The sequence below is a fragment of the Monomorium pharaonis genome, chromosome 10 (assembly GCF_013373865.1).
Source record: "Monomorium pharaonis isolate MP-MQ-018 chromosome 10, ASM1337386v2, whole genome shotgun sequence".
In the NCBI taxonomy this organism is placed as follows: domain Eukaryota; kingdom Metazoa; phylum Arthropoda; class Insecta; order Hymenoptera; family Formicidae; genus Monomorium; species Monomorium pharaonis.
In genome coordinates this window covers 390792-413306 of record NC_050476.1, presented here as the reverse complement: position 1 = coordinate 413306, position 22515 = coordinate 390792, and the positions used below count along the sequence as shown (strand labels likewise).

The window sequence follows — 22515 nt, the reverse complement described above, 5'->3', positions numbered from 1 at the left end:
AAATCTTAGAATATATAAACAAATCTTTTTCTTTGCAGAAAACGGCAGTATTGCAAGAATTTGTTATGTGTAATTTAGGAAATCTAAGGTGTAAAATACACTCTACATGCATAAATTGGGAAGATAACAATATAAAATATTTGACAAGTTGATATCAATTAAAAGAAAGGTAAATTTTAAACAAGTGCATATTGTTATTTTAATATTTTGAATATTAATGTATCATAACAATCATTTCGCGTCTTAGTGAACATCTCAAAATATAGACTCGAATACTAAATATCTCACTTGATTCACTGACGAGTGAAAACTAGCATAATGATAATATATGAACTACACTGGTTGGTGGTCGGTGGTTACCACAAAGTTTTGTAATCACAACCAGAAAGAAACCTGAGAGCGATCATCGCGTCGTTTTAGGTGTTTTCATCCATCAGTATCTCTATGTGCACAAAATGTGCACATTGAACTATGTAGTCAAATATCTATGAATCCCGCAAGTAATGTGCATGATTTTTTAAGTCTCTTTTATGCTATATTCTGGTTTATTTGGTTCTGTTTCGTGCTATACCCATAAATTTTACAGTTATATGCATTCATATTTTTAATGTTTTATGCAAATGTGCATAATCGTGTTCTATATATGTGCAATACCCCATATACATGATATAAATTTAAATAATATTGATTTGATAAAAATTCACTCACTGATTGCTGTCGCTGCTCCTGCTGCTGATGCTGCTGCCGCTGCTACTGCTACATTCCTTTTCCGGTTTTGATTCTGAAAATGTGATAAATATTATTTCTAAACTCAAACACAAAAGCAGGTAAAGAAATGTATCACTGAAAAAATAGTATATTTAATACCGAGTCGCTCCATGGATGCCGCTTTCTGCTGACATCATCCTGCTATTCTCGAACTGCACATTAATAACGATCGCCCGATACTTTATTCGGCACTCCCGATATTACGGATAATATATCACACACGAGTAAAACGTAAACCGCGCGCGAGAATTTCACTTGGCACGACCGTTACATTTAAAAAAATACGTGAAAGGACGGATCGTCTGATTGGCGGCGAAAATCAACATGGCGCGAAAGTGGCGTGACGTCACGTAACTTCGTGGAAACGCAGGCCGAGGAAAGCGATGAGAAAACCGTTTGAATGAAAATTACGCGCCGAGATACAACGAACGTGCGCCGAGACAAATTCGTTTCGAGAATCGTTTCTATTTCGTATGCTCACACGATTAGTAGCGCTTCACTTAACTGGCACTCGCGATATTCTACCGAACGTGGGCTCGATTCTTGAATTCATTTGCAAGAAAACGTATGCGCAAATACCCGCTCTAACAGAAAAGTTGCAAGTTTATTGGTTAAAAGTCATACGATAGCCAATAAATTTTCAACCTTTCTGTAAGAATAGAATTTGCGAATACGTTTCTCTTGCAAATGAATTCAAGAATAGAGCCCCGTATCCCTTTCGAGCAAACACTTTGGTCGAATGCGCACGCGAACACTTTAAGGGCCATCTACAATGGAGTGTTTTAGCCGTAACAGCACTAAAACTACGGCAATGCTGTCTAGAATAAAAACGACGTAGCAATAACATACAAGCCGGCCATCAAAGAAAGGCGACCAAAAACTAATCCCGAATGCCCTAACGCTCATCGTAAGCACGTAATGCATTGGCTCAATGTCTGCTGTAGGCTGTAAACAGTAAAGCAATACGAAGTGGAGACATTTTCTACGACTACTGCTACGGCCTACGACTCTCCATTGTAGATGGCCCTTTAGCCTCGTCTACAGAAATCGCAAAGTCAGTTGCGACTTGCGATAGCCAATGAGCGCCTAGTTTCTAGTTAAAGCTCGACAATCATTGGCTGTCGCAAGTCGCAACTGGCTGCTTGCGACTTCTGTAGACGAGGCTTTAGCCTTACTCAAAACTGAAGGCAAACGCACGATGGCGCGCTTTACACATAAATACGACCTCTGCTACGTACGATCTCACATGGCTCGCGTATCGTTTGCTAGCACGACGGCACTCTCAACACAACACCGTACCTGCACAGCACTGGACAATTCAATTCTGAACACGCGAGACACGCACGGAGTCGACAGAGCGTCCAACCGGCGCTGGAACGCGAGATAACATGGCGTAGGTAACGTGACCGCTGGCAGGCAGACTCGGCGGTACTCGGCGCTAGTCGGCGCCACTCGGCGTTGCTAGGCGACCGACTTGTTGACTCGCCGCGCCTGCGCCGACTACCGCCGAGTCACGTACGCCGCTGCCGCCGCCATATTGCTCCGCGCTCCAGCGCCGGTCAGACGCTCTGTCGACTCCGTGCGTGTCCGTGCGTGTCTCTGCGTGTCTCGCGTGTTCAGAATTCGTATTGTGCGATGTTGTACAGGTACGGTGTTGCTAGCAAACGATACGCGAGTAATGTGAGATCATAGCAAAGGTCGTATTCATGTGTAAAGCGCGTTTGCCTTCGGTTTCGAGTGAAGTGTTCGCGTGCGCGTTCGAGCAAACCGTTTGCTCAAAGGGAATACGTCGGTAGAATATCGCGAGTGCCAGTTAAGTGAAGTGAAGTGAAGTGCTACTAGTCGTCGTGCGAGCATACAAAATAGAAAATTATGGAAACGAATTTGTCTCCGTTGTGTCTCGGCGCGTAATTTTCATTCAACGGCTTTCCTCGGCCTGCGTTTCCATGAAGTTACGTGACGCCACTTTCGTGCCATGTTGATTTTCGCCACCAATCAGACGAGTCGCTCTTTTCACGTATTTTTTCAAATGTAACGGTCGCGCCAAGTGAAATTCTCGCGCGCGGTTTACGTTTTACTTGTGTGATATATTATCCGTAATATCGGGATTGCCGAATAAAGTATGTGCGTGTGTAGCAAGTGCGAATTTTAGTCAGGAGTGTCGATTAAAATGACGGAACGATCAGCAAAGCGTATCAGTTGCCAACTTGCCACGGTTCTTCGCAACAAGCAATGTCGTTTCATCGATCGCAATCGATACAATGTGATTCGAAGCCGATCCAGTTTCGGTGAGTACAAATTCTGATGTTATATGCGTGCGAAAATGATTCCCATATTCTCTTACAAATAAACGGGAAATGGTACGTACGTTAATTTTTCCGGAAACGCTGTGAATTTGAAGAACTTCGATTTTCGTTTATTGTTGCACAAAACAGGACTGAGGAAAAACTATATCTTTTGACCATTAATGTCAATCACTTTTTAAAAAGGACAGCTAATCCCCTTTCTGTTTACTATTATATTTACTCAATAATTTAAAATCGAAAAATTGCCTGAGACTTAAAATTTTCAATGATATTTACAGAGAGAAAGATATATTCAGAATTACTTACATATATCATCGTAATTATAGTATGCACAGTGCAAGAAATGTCTTTCAAGATTACCAGAGTAAAAGTAAAAATACACATACATATGATGTGTTTGTATATTTATTAATATAATATAGAATTATGTGATACATGATGTCGTAAAGTCTAATTATTATCATGATTACTACGAAAAAGAAAGCAATACTTTTTCTCTTTATGTACAATTTTTTACACATACATTTACTGAGTTCGGCAAAGCAAATCTGAGACGTCGGAGTGCTCTTTTACCTCACACTATCTTTATTCAATGCCAATAAATAACAAAGACAGAATGTGTCAACGGTGCCTCCAGACGCTTCAGATTTGCTTTACCAAACACACCCATTGATTACTTGATTCATACTTACAATTTCACCAGCTATTTCTTTGACTACATAATGTGCAAAACATTTTCCATCGTTCGTAATGAATGAGAGAAATATAAATATAGAAGGCAATAAATCAAAAAATGTATGCAAACACATTTTTAATTATATCCTTAAGATTTTGTTCACTTTTAATGTAATATTCTAAATCTTAATTATACATACATACATGCATACGTTTGTAGTCACAGAATTAATGTTTTTAACATAAAAATAATTTCTAAATAAAGATTGAACGTTACAATATACGTTCAAAATAGTAAATGGTAACATATGCTTGCCTCAAAAGCAATATAAAAATACTTATATTTTTGATATTACCTTGTGTACATACAGTCTGTAATTACATATTCCCTTATGGAAATTTCAATTACTTATTTTGAATATTAAGAACATTGTTAATGCTTTTAATACTCAAAATAAATAATTAATCACTGGTTAATTTGATATTACCAGTATTAAATCTCTGTATGTAGTAACAATCCAGAAATTAATGCTTATATCTATATGATTTATATACGATCACGTATCAAATATTTGGAATATTATAGATATTTCAAGTTATACATAAAATGTCACAGTGGAATGTTTACTTAAATAAAATAAGAACATAGCCTTTTGTAGTTAACATATTTATGTGTATATAAGGCAGTCATTAAGTTCTTTAAAAAATTTCAAGAGATAATTCATGCTAATTCAAGATGGAAACTTCATATAATCATATGTCCAAAGCCACCATTTAGTTTCAAAGATGTAAGATATCAAAGTTGAAGAAAAAATTTTATTTACTTAAAATTTGCAAAAACTACTTCGGTTATTTACATATACCAAGCTGCATACAAAATTTTGAGTAATTTTCAAAATTAAAAAAAATTTTTTTGTAACTTTAATACCAAGTCATTTTGATCGTATGAAATATGTCTTGAATTAGTATAAGAAATCACCTCTTAAAATCTCACAGAATACTTAACAATCGCCATGTACATATGTGGCAGTATGCAATAATTTATTATTTTAGCGAAAAGAACCATGGAGAATATACGGCAACTGTGCACTTAAATCGCTAATTATTCTACGACAAAATCTAGAAAATCATTGCGATAATAGATGATGAATCTTTGTAGCATACAAATAAATGTCATTTGTTAGCTGTATATTGAGTAATAACGTTATCTGATAACCGTAATGATTCATTATGCAGGGTTATCGGCAGATCTATTAGAAATAGGATGATTGAAGCACATTGTTGCTAGGGAATCCGCAGCATATTTTCGTTCTTGCTGCGTCGTTTTTAGCCATTGTAAATGTTCACATAAATAAGGGTACAAAGATACCACTAATATGCTAATATCGTTTACCGATGCTATAGGCGAGGATTTTTCATCTGCTTCGTTAGGATTCTCTGGTTTTCCCATCCATACTTTACCGATTAATCGACCTCTGGCCGCTTGCACCAATTCTTGAACACCCATTGTCAGTCTGTGAAAATCAAATATACATTGTATCTTAACACAATTAAATCGTAGTTAATTTTCGTATTCCTCTAATATTCTCTTTGTGATAATACCTGTATTCTAATGATGGAGTATCAAGTGCAAGAATTTTTCTGAATATCGCTGCTGCTGTTTTATCCGTTACTACATCCCACAGTGGCAACAATAATACAATCTCCTTCGGTAAGATAGCAACTGTCCAAGTCTAAAGATTGTACTTTGGGTTGTGATTATAGAAATGGTTTGATATTAACACCAGTATTTGCTGCCTTCAAACCGTGGTCCCCAAAGCCTCTAGTCACGCCGTTCCCATTACTCTACTCTATGAATCACAAATAAGTTTAAGTTATAATAATAAACAGAATTACTTTAATTTGAAGTTATAAATTACTGCTAAATAAATACAACAATTATATTACCCTTTTTCCATGTCCCGAAATGAGCGGTAATTTTAGGTCAGGATGCGTTAAGGTTTTGTACGCCCAACCTGTCATAAAAGGTTCTCTGTACAAAACCAAAGATCCCTTTTGCAACAGTCTTTTTCTAAACTTTAACGGAGTAAAATGACGCAGCAACGCGTTGCTTCTTAAAAAATCTAAAGCTCTAATGCGATTTGATTCTGAATCTGGAGTACAATCTCTAGTAAGAGCCTGTTGTTCCTCCCCCAAAACTAACACAGCCCTAATCATAGGAATGTATAAGAATGATTAAATAGATATTTAATTCATCAATAATGTATGATCAGTATAAATTATAACAGTCACCTCGAATCACCAGCACCTGCTGCATAAAGTCGTCCATTAAGAAACAAAATTGTAATAGCCATACAACTACCATCATCATTTTGAACCTGCCTCTCCACCATTTGATCCATTTGTCTGTACGTTAATTCTATAGCGCCTGTAACTAGATCTCTGCCCTTTATCAGTTCATGCTCATCTTCATTCAATAGCATATTGCCTGGTATGACCAGTAATCTTTCCTGTTTTTTTTTTTACAAACGCAGTTTATTAATATAAATATATATCATACACATTAAAAATTATCTCTGGTAATAATTTTTTCAAAAATAATACATACTAGGATTATCCTGTAGATGTAATCTCGCTGTAAGAACCACTTGGTACCCTGCATGTCCGTCAAACATTGAAAATAGGCCTTACTCTGTGATCTGCACTTACTTATTTAACAGCCATTTAGAACAAATATTACCATTACAATAGTATTGTCAATATTCGAAATATATGTAAATTAATTTACTATATCATTTATACAAGAATCTCTGGGAATACCTGTGTCTCTTCGTTGCTCTTCGTTTGTCAAACCTAAAAAACTTGGACGGCTATAATATTTATTTCCTACTTCCACTACATAATTGTAAAATTTACGGGTATAGCATGAAACAGAACCAAATAAACGTGGACATAGAATAGAAGAGACCCAAAAAGTCATGCACATTACTTACGGGATTCATAGATATTTGACTACATAGTTCAATGTGCACATTTTGTGCACATAGTGGCGCTGATGGATGAAAACACCTAAAACGATGCGATGACCGCTCTCAGGTTCCTTTCTGCCACAACAAAGCGTTACTATGGATACCTCACGATAGTCCTAGACCTGAGGTTTGTTTTTTATTCCTGCACTGCTGCACTGGTGCAATAAGTTAGAATAAGACAAATATATTTTTTTCTCCTCTGCGGTGCGCCTCTGCAGTGGCCAGCTGCGAGGTTGAATTATTAAACGTACTCGGAGGAATTGCAATAGCCAATTGTGCATTATGGAGATATTTTAATAAAAAAAATATTATATTTTGTGTGTATGCATTTGAAATTAATCGCGATATGGTCGCGAATCAGAAGGACAATTAAATGATCGATGTTTGGGCTCATCCTAAAAATGTCACGTGGAAGTCAAGCTTCTCATGAACGAAGATCTACGGCGATCGTTGAACGGCTTCAGCAAAGTGATAGCGAGGATGAAGCTTCCGTTTGTGTTATGAAGGACAGCTACGTGAAACACGATAGCACGGCGTTGCACAACCAATGGACCAGTTCGGAAGATTCGAGCCGAACTTACGACCAAGAAGTCAAAACAGTCAGTATCGTTTATGAGACAAAAAATTAAAATTGAAAGCAGTTTAAAGCTGTAATTAGCATAATTAATTTATTCAATTGACATGATAATTATTCAATTATTGCGAATTACAAATTGCAATCGTACATGTTTATATATAATTAACATTCAATTAAAAATAAATGAGTGATTAATTTACTCTGGCACTATGTATTTTATTCATGTCTGTCGAAATGCAGCAACGCAATATCGTATATTGAGCTAATTAACAATAATTTGACAAATCCCTGACATTTTATTTCCCTACATAAAACGTCGGATTGAAAAGAATTAAAAAATATTGACATTTTGAAAGAAGCAGAATTTAGAAGATATTCAATTGAATATCTTCTGAATTCTGCTTGAATAAGGATTCAATTCATTTCAAATATTAACTCTCGCATTCAAAAGAATTCACTTGACTCTAAACATTCTTTGTATTCAATCGCAATAAGAGGCAATCAAATGAATGTGAACCCTCGTTTTAAAAAAGATTCACCTCTTCTGCTAATTGTTATCCGATTCAGAGGCATACATAATTTCATGGTTCTATTCTCAATGATTGCACTGAAAATTATTGGCCATGATCCGAGATTTTTGCAAAGCAGAATTCATGATAAAATCTTGTGAATGCAAAACACTATTTATGAATAAGACATTTTATGCAGGGTTGTCAATAATTATTTACTAAACCAGGGACTGCAAGGCATCAGGAAATTAATTAAATAAAAAAATTGTATTATTGTTTGTTATTCAACTTACAGTTAACAATTAATTTAATATAAACCGTTAAACTTTATTTATCAATCATTTATTAATTATCAAGCCAGAGAGGCATTATTTAAATAAAAATGTATTGTTATTGAATTTATTATTCAACATCTTAGAGTTTACCTCGGAGACAAGGTGGCATTGAAGATACAGAGACCGAGTCACCGGATGCCAAGAGCAATATTAAGTCACACAAAGCCGAATCACATTCGGCTCATAGAAAAGCACGTTATTTCGACATTCACGCAAGCAAGGAAAGAATTGCGTCAGGATCCCTTGGGAGAAGAAAGAAACGCAATAAACAGATTGAAAGACGAAAGTCTGTGGCACGGCCTCCCACGACAGATCATGATCACGATCGAGCAAACACCGGATCTTCCGCGAAACGCTGTAGCGACAAGGAGAATAATTTCGCTGGTAAATCGCGAAAAAGAAAAAAAAAAGTTTCCCAAGGTAAAGAAAGGCTAACTTTTACATCTCGCCAAATAAAAAAAACTTTATAAGAGTCCAAGATCTTTTTCCATTACAAGCTACTTAAAATCTTTATTTAAAATTTTGATTGTGTGATTAAACGAAATTTAAAATTTTTAAGCACAAACTTAGAAGAATTTGGTTGAGAAGGAATAAATGTTTTAACGTGGTTTTTTTTTTAAATTACATCTGTGTTGAGAAAATTTTAAGGAGCTTCTCCAGCTTATAGAAAAATAGAGGCAAAGTTATGTGACTCTTCGTCATAAGTTCTTCTAACACGGAAACTTTTGGCATAGCCGTCTTTAAAATAATAGAAATTTTACAAAATTTAACCAATGATAATTAATTGAAAATATTTTCTTTACAATACAGATAAGTATTGATGTGAAAAAAGAATTGTAATAGTGATTTAATTATAATAATCAACCAAATTATCACATTTTTATCAGTGAAGAAAATTATATCATTTACTGAACATTTTATAATTTTACATGAAAATGATACGGTAAACCATTTCTTTAATTCCAAAATATTTTTTAAATTTCTTTATTCCTTATTAATATATATAAATATATATATAAATATATATACATATATATATATATATATTTATATATATATAAATATAACACTTTCCAAAATTGTTATATTTTATTTGAGATTAAATTATTTAAAACTCTCCTTCCCTAACTAAAAATCCTCTTAATGTTATTTAAAAAGTTATTTAAAAAATTTGAAAGTAATTAGGAAAAGGGAAATCTATAATGTTATATAAGATACTAATTTTTTACGCAAGCAGACGATGAGATGCCCATCGCCGAGATCTTGAAGAAGGCTCAAGAAAACGCGCTTACAAAATACGAGGAACCTGTGCCGCTTCCGGAACTGACTACGGACACAATTTATATTCAAGGCAGGAGTGGCTTTAGCGCCGTGAAAATTGGCGGATCGAGACGTGCTTTGAGAAATGATACAACGCGTGCGACAAAAGGTGGAGAAGACCGTGATTCCGCGGAGACTCGAACGTATACGCTTATAAAGGTGGCAATCACAGCGCAGAAATTTTGGAAGTGCACAGGTCTCGTTTATCAAGGTCTCTTGGGTGGGATGGCGTTTCTGCATTTTATAATGGTAAATTATGAAATGGCAAATTTTCTCCTCAATTATCCTCAATTTACTCTCAATTATCGTGAACAAATTTCTTGATACAACGCGAATTTGTGCTATCAATGAAGAAAATAAATAGTACCAGTTAATGAACGAAAACAACTAAATATAATTACAATTTCGTGTTAAAAATGATATTTTAATAAAATAAGTATGAAAATTAAATATGAAAAATATCAATAACTTTTACGTATTAAAAGTATTAACAGTAGTACTTTAATTAAAAGCACTGCTGTTAATACTTTTAATACTTAAGTTAATACTTTTAATAATTATATACTGGCCAATTTAATACTGCCCAGTATTATATTTTTATAAGAGCTTAATTATTTTAAAGTTTTATTATTTTAATATTTTTTTTAAACAATTATTTATATTGATGATTGTTCAGCGACTAGTACAGAGTGATTTTATCATCTGGTTCGCGCTTATAGGTTCACGTCTTTTTTAACACCTCGGTGGAATTCATGTCGACCTACTCGGTTTTCTGCGAAATGTACGCGAATATATTCTCCTTTCTAATTGCTCTCTGCGTCATCTCCATCTTCGATAAGTATGTTTTCGACATTTAAAAAGGAAGATTTGATATATAATTTCACACATTCACGTTTAAATATATTCTTTGACAAAAAAAGTTACGCACAGATCTTAGACTGTCGACCTTTGATCTGTTATACTTTCGTGAAAAAAATAATACAACAATTAAAGGACGAAGTCTCTATTTTAAAATAATTCCAGGAAGGAATTATTATATGATTTTTAAAATAAAGTTATAACAGTGTTGTTCAAAGATCGGCAGTTTAGATTAGTGTGTGCAGATTGTGGCAGTTTAGTCTTTCCTTGTCACAAGTGTATATTTCAGGCAAAATATTGGTGGTTTTAGATTCGATTTGGCGCGACTTGATATGGATCACTTGCATGAGATTTATACGGATCATTCAAAAACTGCGATCGCCATTCCGCTCTATCTCGTAACGTTCGGACTCCATCAAGCATCGTTGAAGATAAACGATGAAATAGCTTTAATTCATTATCACAGAATTAATGAAACGTGGTCAAATGTAAGAATATCGTAACTTAACAGACAAGGAAGAAGCATGCATACATAGTGTTTTTAGCCCGGAAACATTTTCGGAAACTTTATGGAAAGAACATTTTTTTTGTTACTTTTTCTTGCTATTTTTTTCAGTTTTTTTCTTTTGAGATGATGTCACCTTTATTATCTTTTATGCCAATGGTTTTATAACATATCTTTCATATTCAATAAGTAAATAATTCCTCAATGAAGTCTGCTTTCATTTTGTCGTAGTCGTTTTCTTCGTATTTTTTGGAAAAAGACGAAATAAAAAAACCCGATTTTCTTTCCTCGATTTTATTTTTTCGGAAAAATAAGAGCACTAAACATGCATGAATGATGCTTTATTTGCGCTTATATGCAATTGTTTTTCTGAATACGCAGGAGACATTTCTTGAAGAGTTGAATGGCTGGCAGAAAGTAACGATATCGAAGGACCTTCTCGCAGTTTTCGCTTGGCTTTTCGTTGTTCTTGGAACACGTGATAACATGCTATTGACGCACCTTGAATCGATGGTACAGTATGCGAGCAACGCGGAATCTCCGAGATGACATTCGCAGAATGACTTTCACTGTCGAATAAGACAAACGTGTGTAAAGTTCTTCTGTGCAATCGCGCAGACTGAATATTATCAAGTATTGAAAGCAGGAGTGTTTTAGAGAGTCATTATATTCACTTTTTCTTCATCTACTTACCAATATTTAATCTCGATATTTCGGGTACAGAAGATATACATCGTTATTAAAGATGTGTGAATCAAGATTTCTTGACATCAAATCAAACTGAATTAAAATTTTATTTGAATCAAATCAAATCGAATCATTAAAACATTTAATGATAACATAATTATTGTTTGGAAGAATTTTAATATATGGATAATTATTATTTTAAAAAGATTTCTATGTAAGAAAAATAATATCGATTATATAATATGAAATCGTTTTAATATGATTTTATAAAATAGTCAATATATGTGATTCATATTCAAACCTTTTAGATTTGAAATTTTCGAAAAATAAGGAATTTAAACTATATAAATTCAATTTCGAACCGAATTGAATCTTATGTATCTGATTCGTATTCAAATAGTTCGCACATCTTTAATTGGTATTTTCAGAAACTATGTTTGGAAAAAAATACGATTTAAACATTTATTTGTAACAGAATAGCGTTTGATATGTACAATATGTATAAAGTTCGTCTAGACACTAGTCGATAATATATGTATACATAATAGCAAAGAGAGGACACAATAATATTAAGATTAAAATAATATATGACGCGATGATACAGTAATAAAATATGTTTAGACTTTCTTGGGCGCGAGAATATCTCGATAGAATCTGCAATTGCAAGGTTGTAACAATCAGTTGTCGACGATTGTGAAATAAGTTGCTTATCAAAATTCGATCACGCGCGGGACACAATAGAAAGAGGGAACAATGGCTGCGTCCAGCAGAAAAAAAACAGTTCAATGAGCGCTTGGTGATTCATTATTAAGGTACCTACGTTGAATAAGGCCTACTTTATTTATTTCATTTTTATTAAAGTTTTTTTAGAAAGAATTTTTAAATAGAATTTTAAAAAATTATATTTTTAAACACGTTTTGTGCATCAATTTCACGTGATTTGTTTATCATGCAAAGGATGAGTTTAGTAAGCATAAAGTTATTATTATCATGTTATTATAATGATATTTAATAACATGTAACATTTTCATACACATACACACACACACACACACACACACACAATAATTAACGTTGTAGATAAATCAATATAAATAAATTTGAACCATAAAATTGACCATATGATGTTTTTAAAACATTTCAACAAGGTTTCGTAAAAAATTTCGTAATACTAACCTATATAATCTTTTTAAAATGTTTATACAATATTGTTTTAAAATGTTTAAAAATATACATGAAATCATTATTTTTAAATGTTGCGTTTTTGCTTATTGGAAGGTATTTATCTCGGAAAGCTTTTTGAAAGATGTATGCTGTGTGGATAGTTAATAAATTAACATTTAATAAAATTATTTTGTAAAATTAACATTTTTTAATACAAATATTCAATTATTCAATTATTAGTTAATCATTTTACAATTAAAATGATATATAATGATGTTTATTGTGTGTGATAAAATAAAGAAATTAATTTTTATAAAATAAAAGGAAAGAAGGCAACATTCATGTGTTTGTGTAATTTTGAAAATAATTATTTTGTAGCAATAAAGACTTCTACAAACAATTAACCGATTTTAATCGATAATTTTTATATAAAGTACATGCAATTAAGAATTATAGTAATGTTATTTAATATCTCAAATTGAAAAACTAATCGCAGCAAATTATGTTTCTCTTTATAGCCAAAACATTTCCCTGATCGGAAAGTCCAACGTGAGTCATGGAACGTGTTAATAAAGTTTTTTTTTAAATAATTAAGCCTAAAAAGAGAAGCTAAGTATAGAATTTTAATAAAGTACCTAGGTTGAATAAGACCCACTTAATTTATTTTATATATCCATTTAATAAAGTTTTAGAATTCATACAGTTATGTATCCCTATTAATAATTTTTAAAAAGTAAAATAAACCAAGTGAGTTCTTTTTATTCAACCTAATATTTTACGGTAATTTCTATACTTACAATTAGATTCAGCAAAGAACTAAAGGCAATAACCAACCTTCTATTCTACTGAAGAATAGAATTTATTAAGCTTTTTTGACAAGAAGACTTGATTTATAATATATTAAGAATCAATCTTGTTATAAAAATTTATTTGTTTAATTTGTTGTGTCTTCTGAACGCAGTCATTTGTCGCGCCGCGTGAATCACAACAGAAAAAATTTCTGTAGCTTACAATTGCCGATTCGCGCCGTTTTTTTGTCGTGGACGAAAGCGTTTATCATAAATAATGTGCAAAGGCTTGTACTCATTTGCAAAGCAACGGATATATACATGCTGCTTGTGTGTATGTGTGTGTGTGTGTGTGTTTGTTTGTTTGAAATTTGTTACAAGCTAGAGTCTCTCCTTTCCACCTTCTCTACTGGTTCCTTTTTAACAATTTACACCGCCACGACGTCTTTTTTTACGTGTACTTTAAAATATCTCTGAGCTTACAACAATATCATCAAGGCACTGTTTACAGTTCTATCGAGTCGATTTTCGTCTTCGATACGGATCGATCCATCATCGTTTATGGCAGATGGTTTTTTCTCTGCTTATCCACGATTACTTATTCTCGTAATTGTGCGTCGAGAATAAAGAAGAAACACGACTCTTTCTTCTTTCGAGAAGAAAAAATTCGATGACGTGCGATCCGATCGCAGAAAAATTGACATTACTCGACTCAATCAGATCTCTTTATTATAAGGAAGAAGTCAAATATGGTCAAGTAATTTCTTCCTCAATACGAAAGATTTTAAGCGAGCTTTGCAATTCATTGACTCAATCGATCACAGCCATAACTATACGGATAGATAAGTCTGTCGAAAGCAGATCATGTCAAGTGTCTACTATCAACCGTTGTCAGCAAAAAAGATGCAAATTGCACACAGAGTCTGTATTAGAAGATGTCGGTAAATATGCCATCAAAAATATGACAAAGCTTGCTGATCATACTATGCCAATAGATTGGCGGTAATAATTGAGCAAGATTTATAATTTGTGCTCGATTTCTGTCTGCTGTCAGATTCTGTGAGCAGGATCTGCCAATAAATCATAGGTATAAAAAATATTTACATATACAAAAAAGTAAAATATACGTATATAAATAAAAAAAGTTATTTTTAATTGTACTTTTTCATTTCATCATTATTGATTGTCATTATATCATCACGATATCTTTAACGATATTGTATTCAATTAAAATTATAGAGAGATAATAGTCCTTTATCCGATAGTCAATCTTAAATAATTCTTAATAAATTTTAATTTATGAAAATTTATCTTAAACAAAGCAATAGAAACGAGAAGAGTGGAAAATTTAAAGAATATTGATATTTAGATTCATGATTTAATTCAACCAAAGTGATTATGAACCTATAAAATATCTTTCAAACGGTATGTGTTTTAATGTTTAATCTTCCAAGCGATTTGTTAATATCTTATATTTTGTATTAGCATCGAGATTTTTTAAATTTAAAAGCACGGTAATGTAATTAAAAATTGGAAAATATTGCATTTGACATTTTTAAAAATAGAGTTCTATTTCAGAGTCCATGTCTTCGACTTTGGCCTGTACTTCTGTCTTATTAGTTACGGCTTCGCAATCGATGAATTAAAAAGCTCGCCCTTTTCTTTCTGTCATGGCTCTTACAATGGCGCGATCAATATATACTCTCTTGTCAGATCGCAATTGAAAATTGTGCAAATTTGCAAATGGCAGTATCGAGTGGAGTCAGCGCTTTCGGAAGCGCGTGCGAAATTTCTGCCGAGTTTGTGAAACATTACTCACTCGGCGATGATTAGAGCTCGTGTAATTAACGTCAATCGACTGACGATGCGCTATAAAAAAGGATCCAGGCTCCACGTTTTTTTCCGTTTCGGGAGAAAATATACCGCAGAAAAAATACTCCTAACATCATTGACAATGAGAACTAAGATTCTTCTTTTTCGGCTAGTCGTGAGTTGCGCAGTCGATCCGGCTGCGCCGATCGCGAGAGACTGCCTAGATACATACTCAAGATAATTATACTGGTCCTGCGTACCGCACGCATGCTTGCTTGCTTGCTTGCTTATCAAAATTGTTTGCATCTCTGCAATTTGTTTTGCGTGGGAACGCTGTTCGAGAAGGCACTAAAGCTGAATTTAAAACTCGTCGCCCGCCGAGAAATTCCGAAACGACGCGTACGAAGACGGTATTGTTGTGAAATAAGAGTTATTACGAAGGCACCGACAAAACCGATCGATTTTAGAGGCAAACTTCGCGATACGTTTCAGTTTCTTTTTTCCCCCTCTTGTATCTCGCAATGGCACCGTCTTTGAAAGGATCTACTTAATGGCGATGTGCACGAATTTTAAACCCAACTCCGTTGCACAAGTGTTCAATGATCAAAGGCGATTCTTTTTTCTTCACCTTCAAACCGCGATCCAAGTTGCCGGATCGATTTTTTACAATTTATGTGTTTTTACATTTGAACTTTCGCTTCCCACTTGGATTGTCCGTAATCACATAATTTGCGCAAAGTTCGCGGGAGGCGAGGCAACGGCGCCGTTTCTTTATCGCCATCTCCGTTTTCACTTGTTTATAGCTTTCCGAACGCGTCGAGGGGAGGGAGTGGCAGACGACGGTCCACGGCCGAGGATGGTACCCTTTCATCCATACGATCTCGCGGCTGTAATCGCGCGTTTTCCCGCCCCTACTCCGACGATCAAACGGTCTCCGGATTGTTCTGCATGTATCTGCACCACGACTGGCCGTTGTTATTGCCCTCTGGGCATTGAAGTAATTCTCAGTCGTCAAAGTCGTGCCTGAGCTTTATATAAAGGCAGGAGCCGAGAACGATGCCGAAGAGTTCGAGTACCGACAGGCCGAGTCCGACGGCGCCCAAGATTATCAGATGGTCCTTCGTCGTCTCCAGGAACTTGTAAATACAGCCCTGAAATGATAGAAATGATATAAAAGTGAACAGATAAAACAGCGAAGTATCAAATTAAAACCAATATAATTCATTTAGTAGAAGCAAGAAATTAAATTGGTACGAAATAATGAGAATCTTGCTTTACAGTAATTCAATCTTTTTTTTAAGAATTTGATAATTTTAATTTTAACAAAATTTATACTTTTATTTCAATATTATAATATCCATCTAAAAAGCAATTATTTTGATAATAATAATATTTAAAAATTATAATTCTAGCATTGAAGATGTTATCATTTTTTCTATTATATTTTTTTTTCAACTTAAAAATTTTTTTTTGAATAAAAAAAAATATTTTTAAAAAACTATGTACAAAATCCTTTATATAAACATATTGTGTTTGTTTAATGCATATAATCTTATTTCAATATGTAACATTTCGAAAATAAAGAAATAGAATTGTACTTTTTTTCTGTAGAAATAGAAGACGAGTGAGTTGACTAAATTTCAGTTTTTAATTTTTACGAACAAAATTAAGAGATTTATCAAAAAAGTATATCCTATCTTTGTTACCAGAAGTATTGTTTCACATATTTCATATCAGTTACTACGACACATTGCATCAATATTTTATAATAATTTAATAACTATTTAATAATAAATAAATAATAAATAATAATAAATAATAAATAAACTAATATAACTAATATAAAAAATTAATGTTTTTTAAACATGTTTCTTATGTGTTAAAGATCAATGTAAATTGAAGTTACAAGATTTAATATTATTAAAATACAATATTTAAAGAATACGATCGAAAATTTTGAAAAAAAAAAATGTATATATTAATCATAGACTTTTTTCAAACTTTGATCAAGTTTTTATTATAACAAATATGAAAAGATTAAAGAATTGTTTTAAATTAAACATATATATACATACATATATATATATATATCTAAAAGAAATTATAGTACATTCAAATTATAAGAGTATTCAAATTGTTTCCTAATTTTTTCTTGGGAATCGGAATAGATAAAAACATTCGAAGGCATTCGTTGAAGATGAGTAAAAAAAAATTGGCAGAATCTCTCGCATCCAGCTTGTAGAACATTTGTGGCAGATCGCTTGAAGTTGGATTTGCTTTAGACACTATAAATGATAAAATTTGTGTTCTTAAAAAGCAATACCACAAATGTTTCATGACTCGGACGATGCTGCCTTTTTTTTTACTCAATGGGCGCGTTCAACAGATAGAACAGATCAATGAGCGCTCAATGATTCTTTATTACGATTAGTTCCTTTTAGAAGCAAAATTCCTTTCAGGAAAGAAATAAAGGCAAGAACCAATTAATTATTGAAGAATTGCTATATAATTACTATATAAGCGTTCACTAATTTGTTTTATCTGCTGAATGCGCTCCTTCTAACAAATGCCAATGTCTTACAAAAAAATGTATACACATATTTTCAAAATAATAAAAAATTATTAATTGTCTTATATTGCATTTAAAAGTAAAATAAAAAAGCAAACAATTTGACGGTAATGTTCTACCTAAAATTATTTCAATAAAAAAAAAAAAAAGAAATATGCTTTGATGAAAATTACGAATTAAATACAAAAATCGAAAATTTTTAATATAAATAAAGTATTCAAGATGATTTATATAAAATTTTATTATAATACAGTGATTAGTTGTTTTATAAAATTTAGTTGCTTATTTATTTAAAATTAGGAGACCGTACAAATTGAATGCACTTCGTAAATTGAAAATAATTACTATTTCGGAACATAACTGAAGTTGTAAATTATATGTATGATACTTTTGGTTTTTAATATTTAAGGGAAATAAGTTGTGACTTCCTTTTTAAAAATAAAATTGAAGCGCATTCAAATCAGACTAACGCCGCGTCTAATATAATTTTTTAAAAATTTGAAACGAGACTAATTCTGTTATTTTTTGGACAATGAATTTGGTTTCTAAATTGTTCCATCACAATTTTGAGAAATTTACAGTTAAAAATGCAAAAAAGACTTTATTTTCATGTATTTTATCATAACTACGATACAAGACAGTTGGGCTACAAGTTAAGCAGAATTTTTAATGTGTAACAGTTTCAACATGTAATAATTTAAACGTTTCGGTCTATATTAGATTCTGTGTCACGTGTACAATAATAATAAATTTTATAAAAATTTCATAATACTGAATATGAAACTAATATTAAAATTCAAAAATTTCAATTGAAATTAGTATTGCCAAAAGTATAGCAAAGTCATGTATAAGGATACACTTGGCGCGAGGCACTACCGTGTCTCTTGATATACTCCATATTTAACTTATCGATACAAAAAATTCCTTTGAGGGCTGAAAATCCTAGCAACATATTTAATGTTGATTCCAAAAAAACTTTTTCAATATGTCAGATATCAATTATAATATGACAAAATACGTAAAAATAATCCTTTGTTATTTTCATTGCAGATTTTTCAAATTTGCGATGATGAAGCAATATAAAAAAACTAGATTCAACATCCAAAAACTGTAGAAAATAATTAGTAAAGATAAAACGTTTTAAAATAAACTGCATAATCAAATAAAGAAAGCGATGGAAGAAGCGATTCGAAGCCGTGGCAGACGTACCGTGTACTGAATATTGGAGGGATGATCTCTTTTCCCGCAAAGAAACGTCGGCGTCTTGCAGCAGCTGTCAGGTACGACACTACCGTTCCTGAGGACCTCCTCGTCCTTATGCCACTCGCTCACGAGCCAGTCCTCGAATCTCAAGGCACCGCAGCATTTGAACTGCAAATTTCAATAATAATAATGTCTCTCCCAGTAATATTAGCAAGATTCAAGAAAGGCAGGCGTGCAGTTTCCACGCGCTTTCCTCAAGTAAATATATTTCTCTCAGCCGCCTTTATTCAAAAAATTTTTAATTACTTGGCAAAACAGGAGTAGAAAAAGTCGATAATTAAAAATTTTGTAACTTTAAATTAAAAATTTATAAAAGAATATATTAAAATTCAATACTTTCAATTATAGGACGTAACATAGTGTTGCTTTTGGCAATGTTGATGATAAATAATTTTTTATAAAGAGCCGTATATTCCAAAGACCAAAGTGACAAGCTTTTAAGATGCATTAGAGTTTGTTGTCCGTAACGACAAGCCTATCGTTCTTATTTTCCAGTTCCGTTTACGACACGCGCAATAAAGTATACGTGGATAAGGCAGGAAAGGGGACGATGATAGTGGCGATAGCAACGATAATAGCCGCGTACGATAATAACGATAGCGGGACGCGTTATATACGCCGGAGCATCGCGGAGTCATTGAGAAACGGGGGTCAGCGGGGTCCGAGGAAGGATGGAGAAGAGGGGCAGATTAATGGAGGTGAGAAACGTGTTCCGGCGGCGGCAGCAAGTTAAATGGTAACTTTAATGCGGGCACGTAATCCCGCGGGATTCATCGCGCGCCGGAACCATTAGTCGCGATAAACACTTCTACGGATCCTTTACACGTGCAGCCGTTAAGGTCAACGAATTTCGCCTTCCTTCCTGAACACGCATAATTCGGCGCCCCGTCGTCTTGGATGCGTCAGACTAGAGGCAAAACTAGTCACGGAAGAGCTACTAGCTACTGTACCAAGACGTTCTTGATCTATTAACAACCACATAATGTTTTATAAAAGTGTCTAGTAATTTTCATAATGTGAATATATTACTTTTTCAGCCGTCTTTATTGAAGAAATGTTTCATTACTCCGCAAAAAAAGGAGAAAAAGAATGTAATAATTAAAATTATTTTATTACAAATTGAATTAAATTAAAATTGATTTCATAGAAAAAAATATACATGTGTGTGATACTAATAAATTTTTCATATATAATACATACATAATACAAATAAATAGAAGTTAATAAAACTAATATTTAATATTAATAATCATACAAGACTAATAAATTTCAAAAATTTTCGTTCTTCAAATAAATTGAAAAAATTAGACAAAAAGAGAGCAGTATTTGATTAACTCGCATAGAGGAGAGTTTGCTGCAACGTCTACGATCGCAATCAATTATTTACTTTCTTCTGAATGGATACCTCAGATGGTTCTTTCGCAGGAAAATCTTCAGGAAAGAAGAGGTTCAAATAAACCTTTTCTCTGGAAAAAGGGCACGAAAATCTTTTGATATATATCTCCCATGTGAAATATTTACTAAAATTTATTTGTCTCTATGCTCTTCCTGTATTTCCTTTAATTCGAATTTTACGAGAATAACGATTTTGTAATGTTGATTCGAATTACGTTGTCATTTTTTAGTAAAAAAGTACAATATATTTGAATGTGTAGATGTGTAGACATTGTACACACATTAGAACAATCTTTATAAAAGTTATTGTGACAAAAACAGCGTAAAAAATGTACAAATCTTATGAAAAATAAAAATGTATTGAATTCTTTCATTTAAGAATATAATATATATAATATGTGTCACATTTAAACATTATATAAGAGTATAAGAATTTAATATTATTACGTTTGAGTATCTGTGTCAATAAACACACAATTGGTTTAAAAATTTTAAAGTTATTTATATTTGTTTATTCTTCATTCCTATGTAAAATTGTGTTTTGTAATACTTATTTGCGATTTGATGAGAAAGTAGCATTATGAATCAAGTTTTCCATATTACTAATAAAACTAAAGATTGTGGAAAGATTTATTGAAACCTCTTATTCATTTAAAAATTATTCACCTAAATAAAGCCAATAATAGAAAAAAGACCAATGGAAAAATACAACTTTTGTTTTAGACATAAATGTTTGAAACATAATAATAACCTAATATATTCTATTTAATTATTGATTTATACAATGAGTAATAATATAAATTTTTCTTTAAAGAATTTGATAATATTCAATAATGTTATTTTCGTTTCAATATTATAATAGTTATTTATAAGAGTGATCCAACAATTAATTAAACAAGCTTTACTTGGCCATAGCTGAATCTTCGTGCTATTTCTTATGTAATTTTATATACTATTTCAAGTTCATCAAATTTATCAAATTGCGCGTCGAATAAATTTTCTATTTTAAAAGATAGAATTTAAAAAATTCGAATAAAAATAAAAAAATTCTATAGTTTTGTTTCGAAGCGAGATATTGTATTTTCTTTCTGATAGGTATTTCTTTCCTCTCAACAAAAAATATTATTGACTAATGAAAATGTTTTTTCTAATAAAACAATACAACATTTCTTCAAGTAAGCATGTTTTATGTCCGTTTAACGCGCTACGTAATCTCTTTTCAATATTTATACATTAAAAAAAAATTACAAAACATAGGCTTTTTTTCTCTGTGTGCGACAATAAAATAAAATCGAAATTAAAGGAAATACAGAAAGAATATAGAGATAAATAAATTTCTAGTGAATATTTCGTGTGAGAGAGATATATCAAAAGATTTTCGTGCGCGAGCGTTTACCAGTACAGATGTATGCGAGACATTTATTTCCGTTCGCCGAGTCACCTTAAAAATTCCCGACGAGCGCTGTGTCACGGTAAAACTCGATTTCCCAAACGGAATGAAACGCTTGTACACACGTAGATCCTCTGTGTATAAATAAAATGCGGGATGCTGAATTCTCCCAGATGCTTGTCCCCGACGGTTTCGCCAATTTCGGACGAAAGAGGAAAGAGAGAGGAGAGAAGGGAGGGCGGGGTTTAACGCCTTCGCGTGCATCCCGTCATCGTCGGCGAGAAGAAATGGAAATGAAAATCCTCCCGGTCGGCCAACGGAAAAGGAGTAAAATTGCAAGGCTTGATTTATCAGGTCAATGGGTGTAGCGGGAGCGACTTAACTGCTGCTCCCGCGCCATTATCGGCACCGTAAATCGCATCGCGCGCTTACAAGTGCGCGGAGGATCCAAATCAAGATGCTACACTCGGCGTAAAGTGGATCCCGACAGATTAATTCCCCCATGTACGCGATGGGAACGTCGTACGTCCCTTTGAAATGGGCGATATGTACGCGGTCGGCATAA

At 33.0% G+C, this 22515-nt stretch overlaps 2 protein-coding genes and 1 pseudogene across 5 annotated transcripts in view; 1 reads left to right on the top strand and 2 right to left on the bottom strand.

Annotated features, from left to right (window-relative positions):
• Nucleotides 1-3461: 3461 nt before the first annotated feature.
• On the bottom strand, nt 3462-7059 carry LOC118647734 (annotated as a pseudogene).
• Nucleotides 6808-12347, top strand: LOC105833765. 2 transcript variants are annotated; one of them, XM_028192352.2, is made up of 6 exons: nt 6808-7377; nt 8283-8619; nt 9437-9768; nt 10239-10357; nt 10688-10865; nt 11264-12347. In XM_028192352.2, exons 1-6 carry the CDS (start codon nt 7159-7161, stop codon nt 11429-11431), a joined length of 1353 nt encoding a protein of 450 aa, XP_028048153.1. In that variant the 5' UTR covers nt 6808-7158; the 3' UTR covers nt 11432-12347. The 2 variants fall into 2 exon arrangements, with proteins under 2 accessions (XP_028048153.1, XP_028048154.1); XM_028192353.2 differs by lacking the exons at nt 10239-10357; nt 10688-10865 and having other exon boundaries at nt 6817-7377.
• Nucleotides 12018-22515, bottom strand: part of LOC105833764 (CD151 antigen) — a 183612-nt gene continuing 173114 nt past the window's right edge. For all 3 annotated transcript variants that reach the window (XM_036293024.1, XM_036293025.1, XM_036293023.1), the window contains 2 exons: nt 19112-19273; nt 12018-16484 (listed from right to left, as the gene is read on the bottom strand). In XM_036293024.1, coding sequence (XP_036148917.1) covers nt 16338-16484; nt 19112-19273 — 309 coding nt within the window. In that variant the 3' untranslated portion in view covers nt 12018-16337. The remainder of the gene's footprint in view (nt 16485-19111; nt 19274-22515) is intronic.

Excerpts from the sequence above, each read along its gene's own strand:
- LOC105833765 (XM_028192352.2), top strand. The coding sequence starts at position 7,159 with ATGTTTGGGCTCATCCTAAAAATGTCACGTGGAAGTCAAGCTTCTCAT. Across the intron at positions 7,378-8,282 it reads ACGACCAAGAAGTCAAAACA|AGTTTACCTCGGAGACAAGG; the intron begins GTCAGTATCGTT and ends TCAACATCTTAG. Across the intron at positions 10,358-10,687 it reads GTCATCTCCATCTTCGATAA|ATTCGATTTGGCGCGACTTG; the intron begins GTATGTTTTCGA and ends TGGTGGTTTTAG.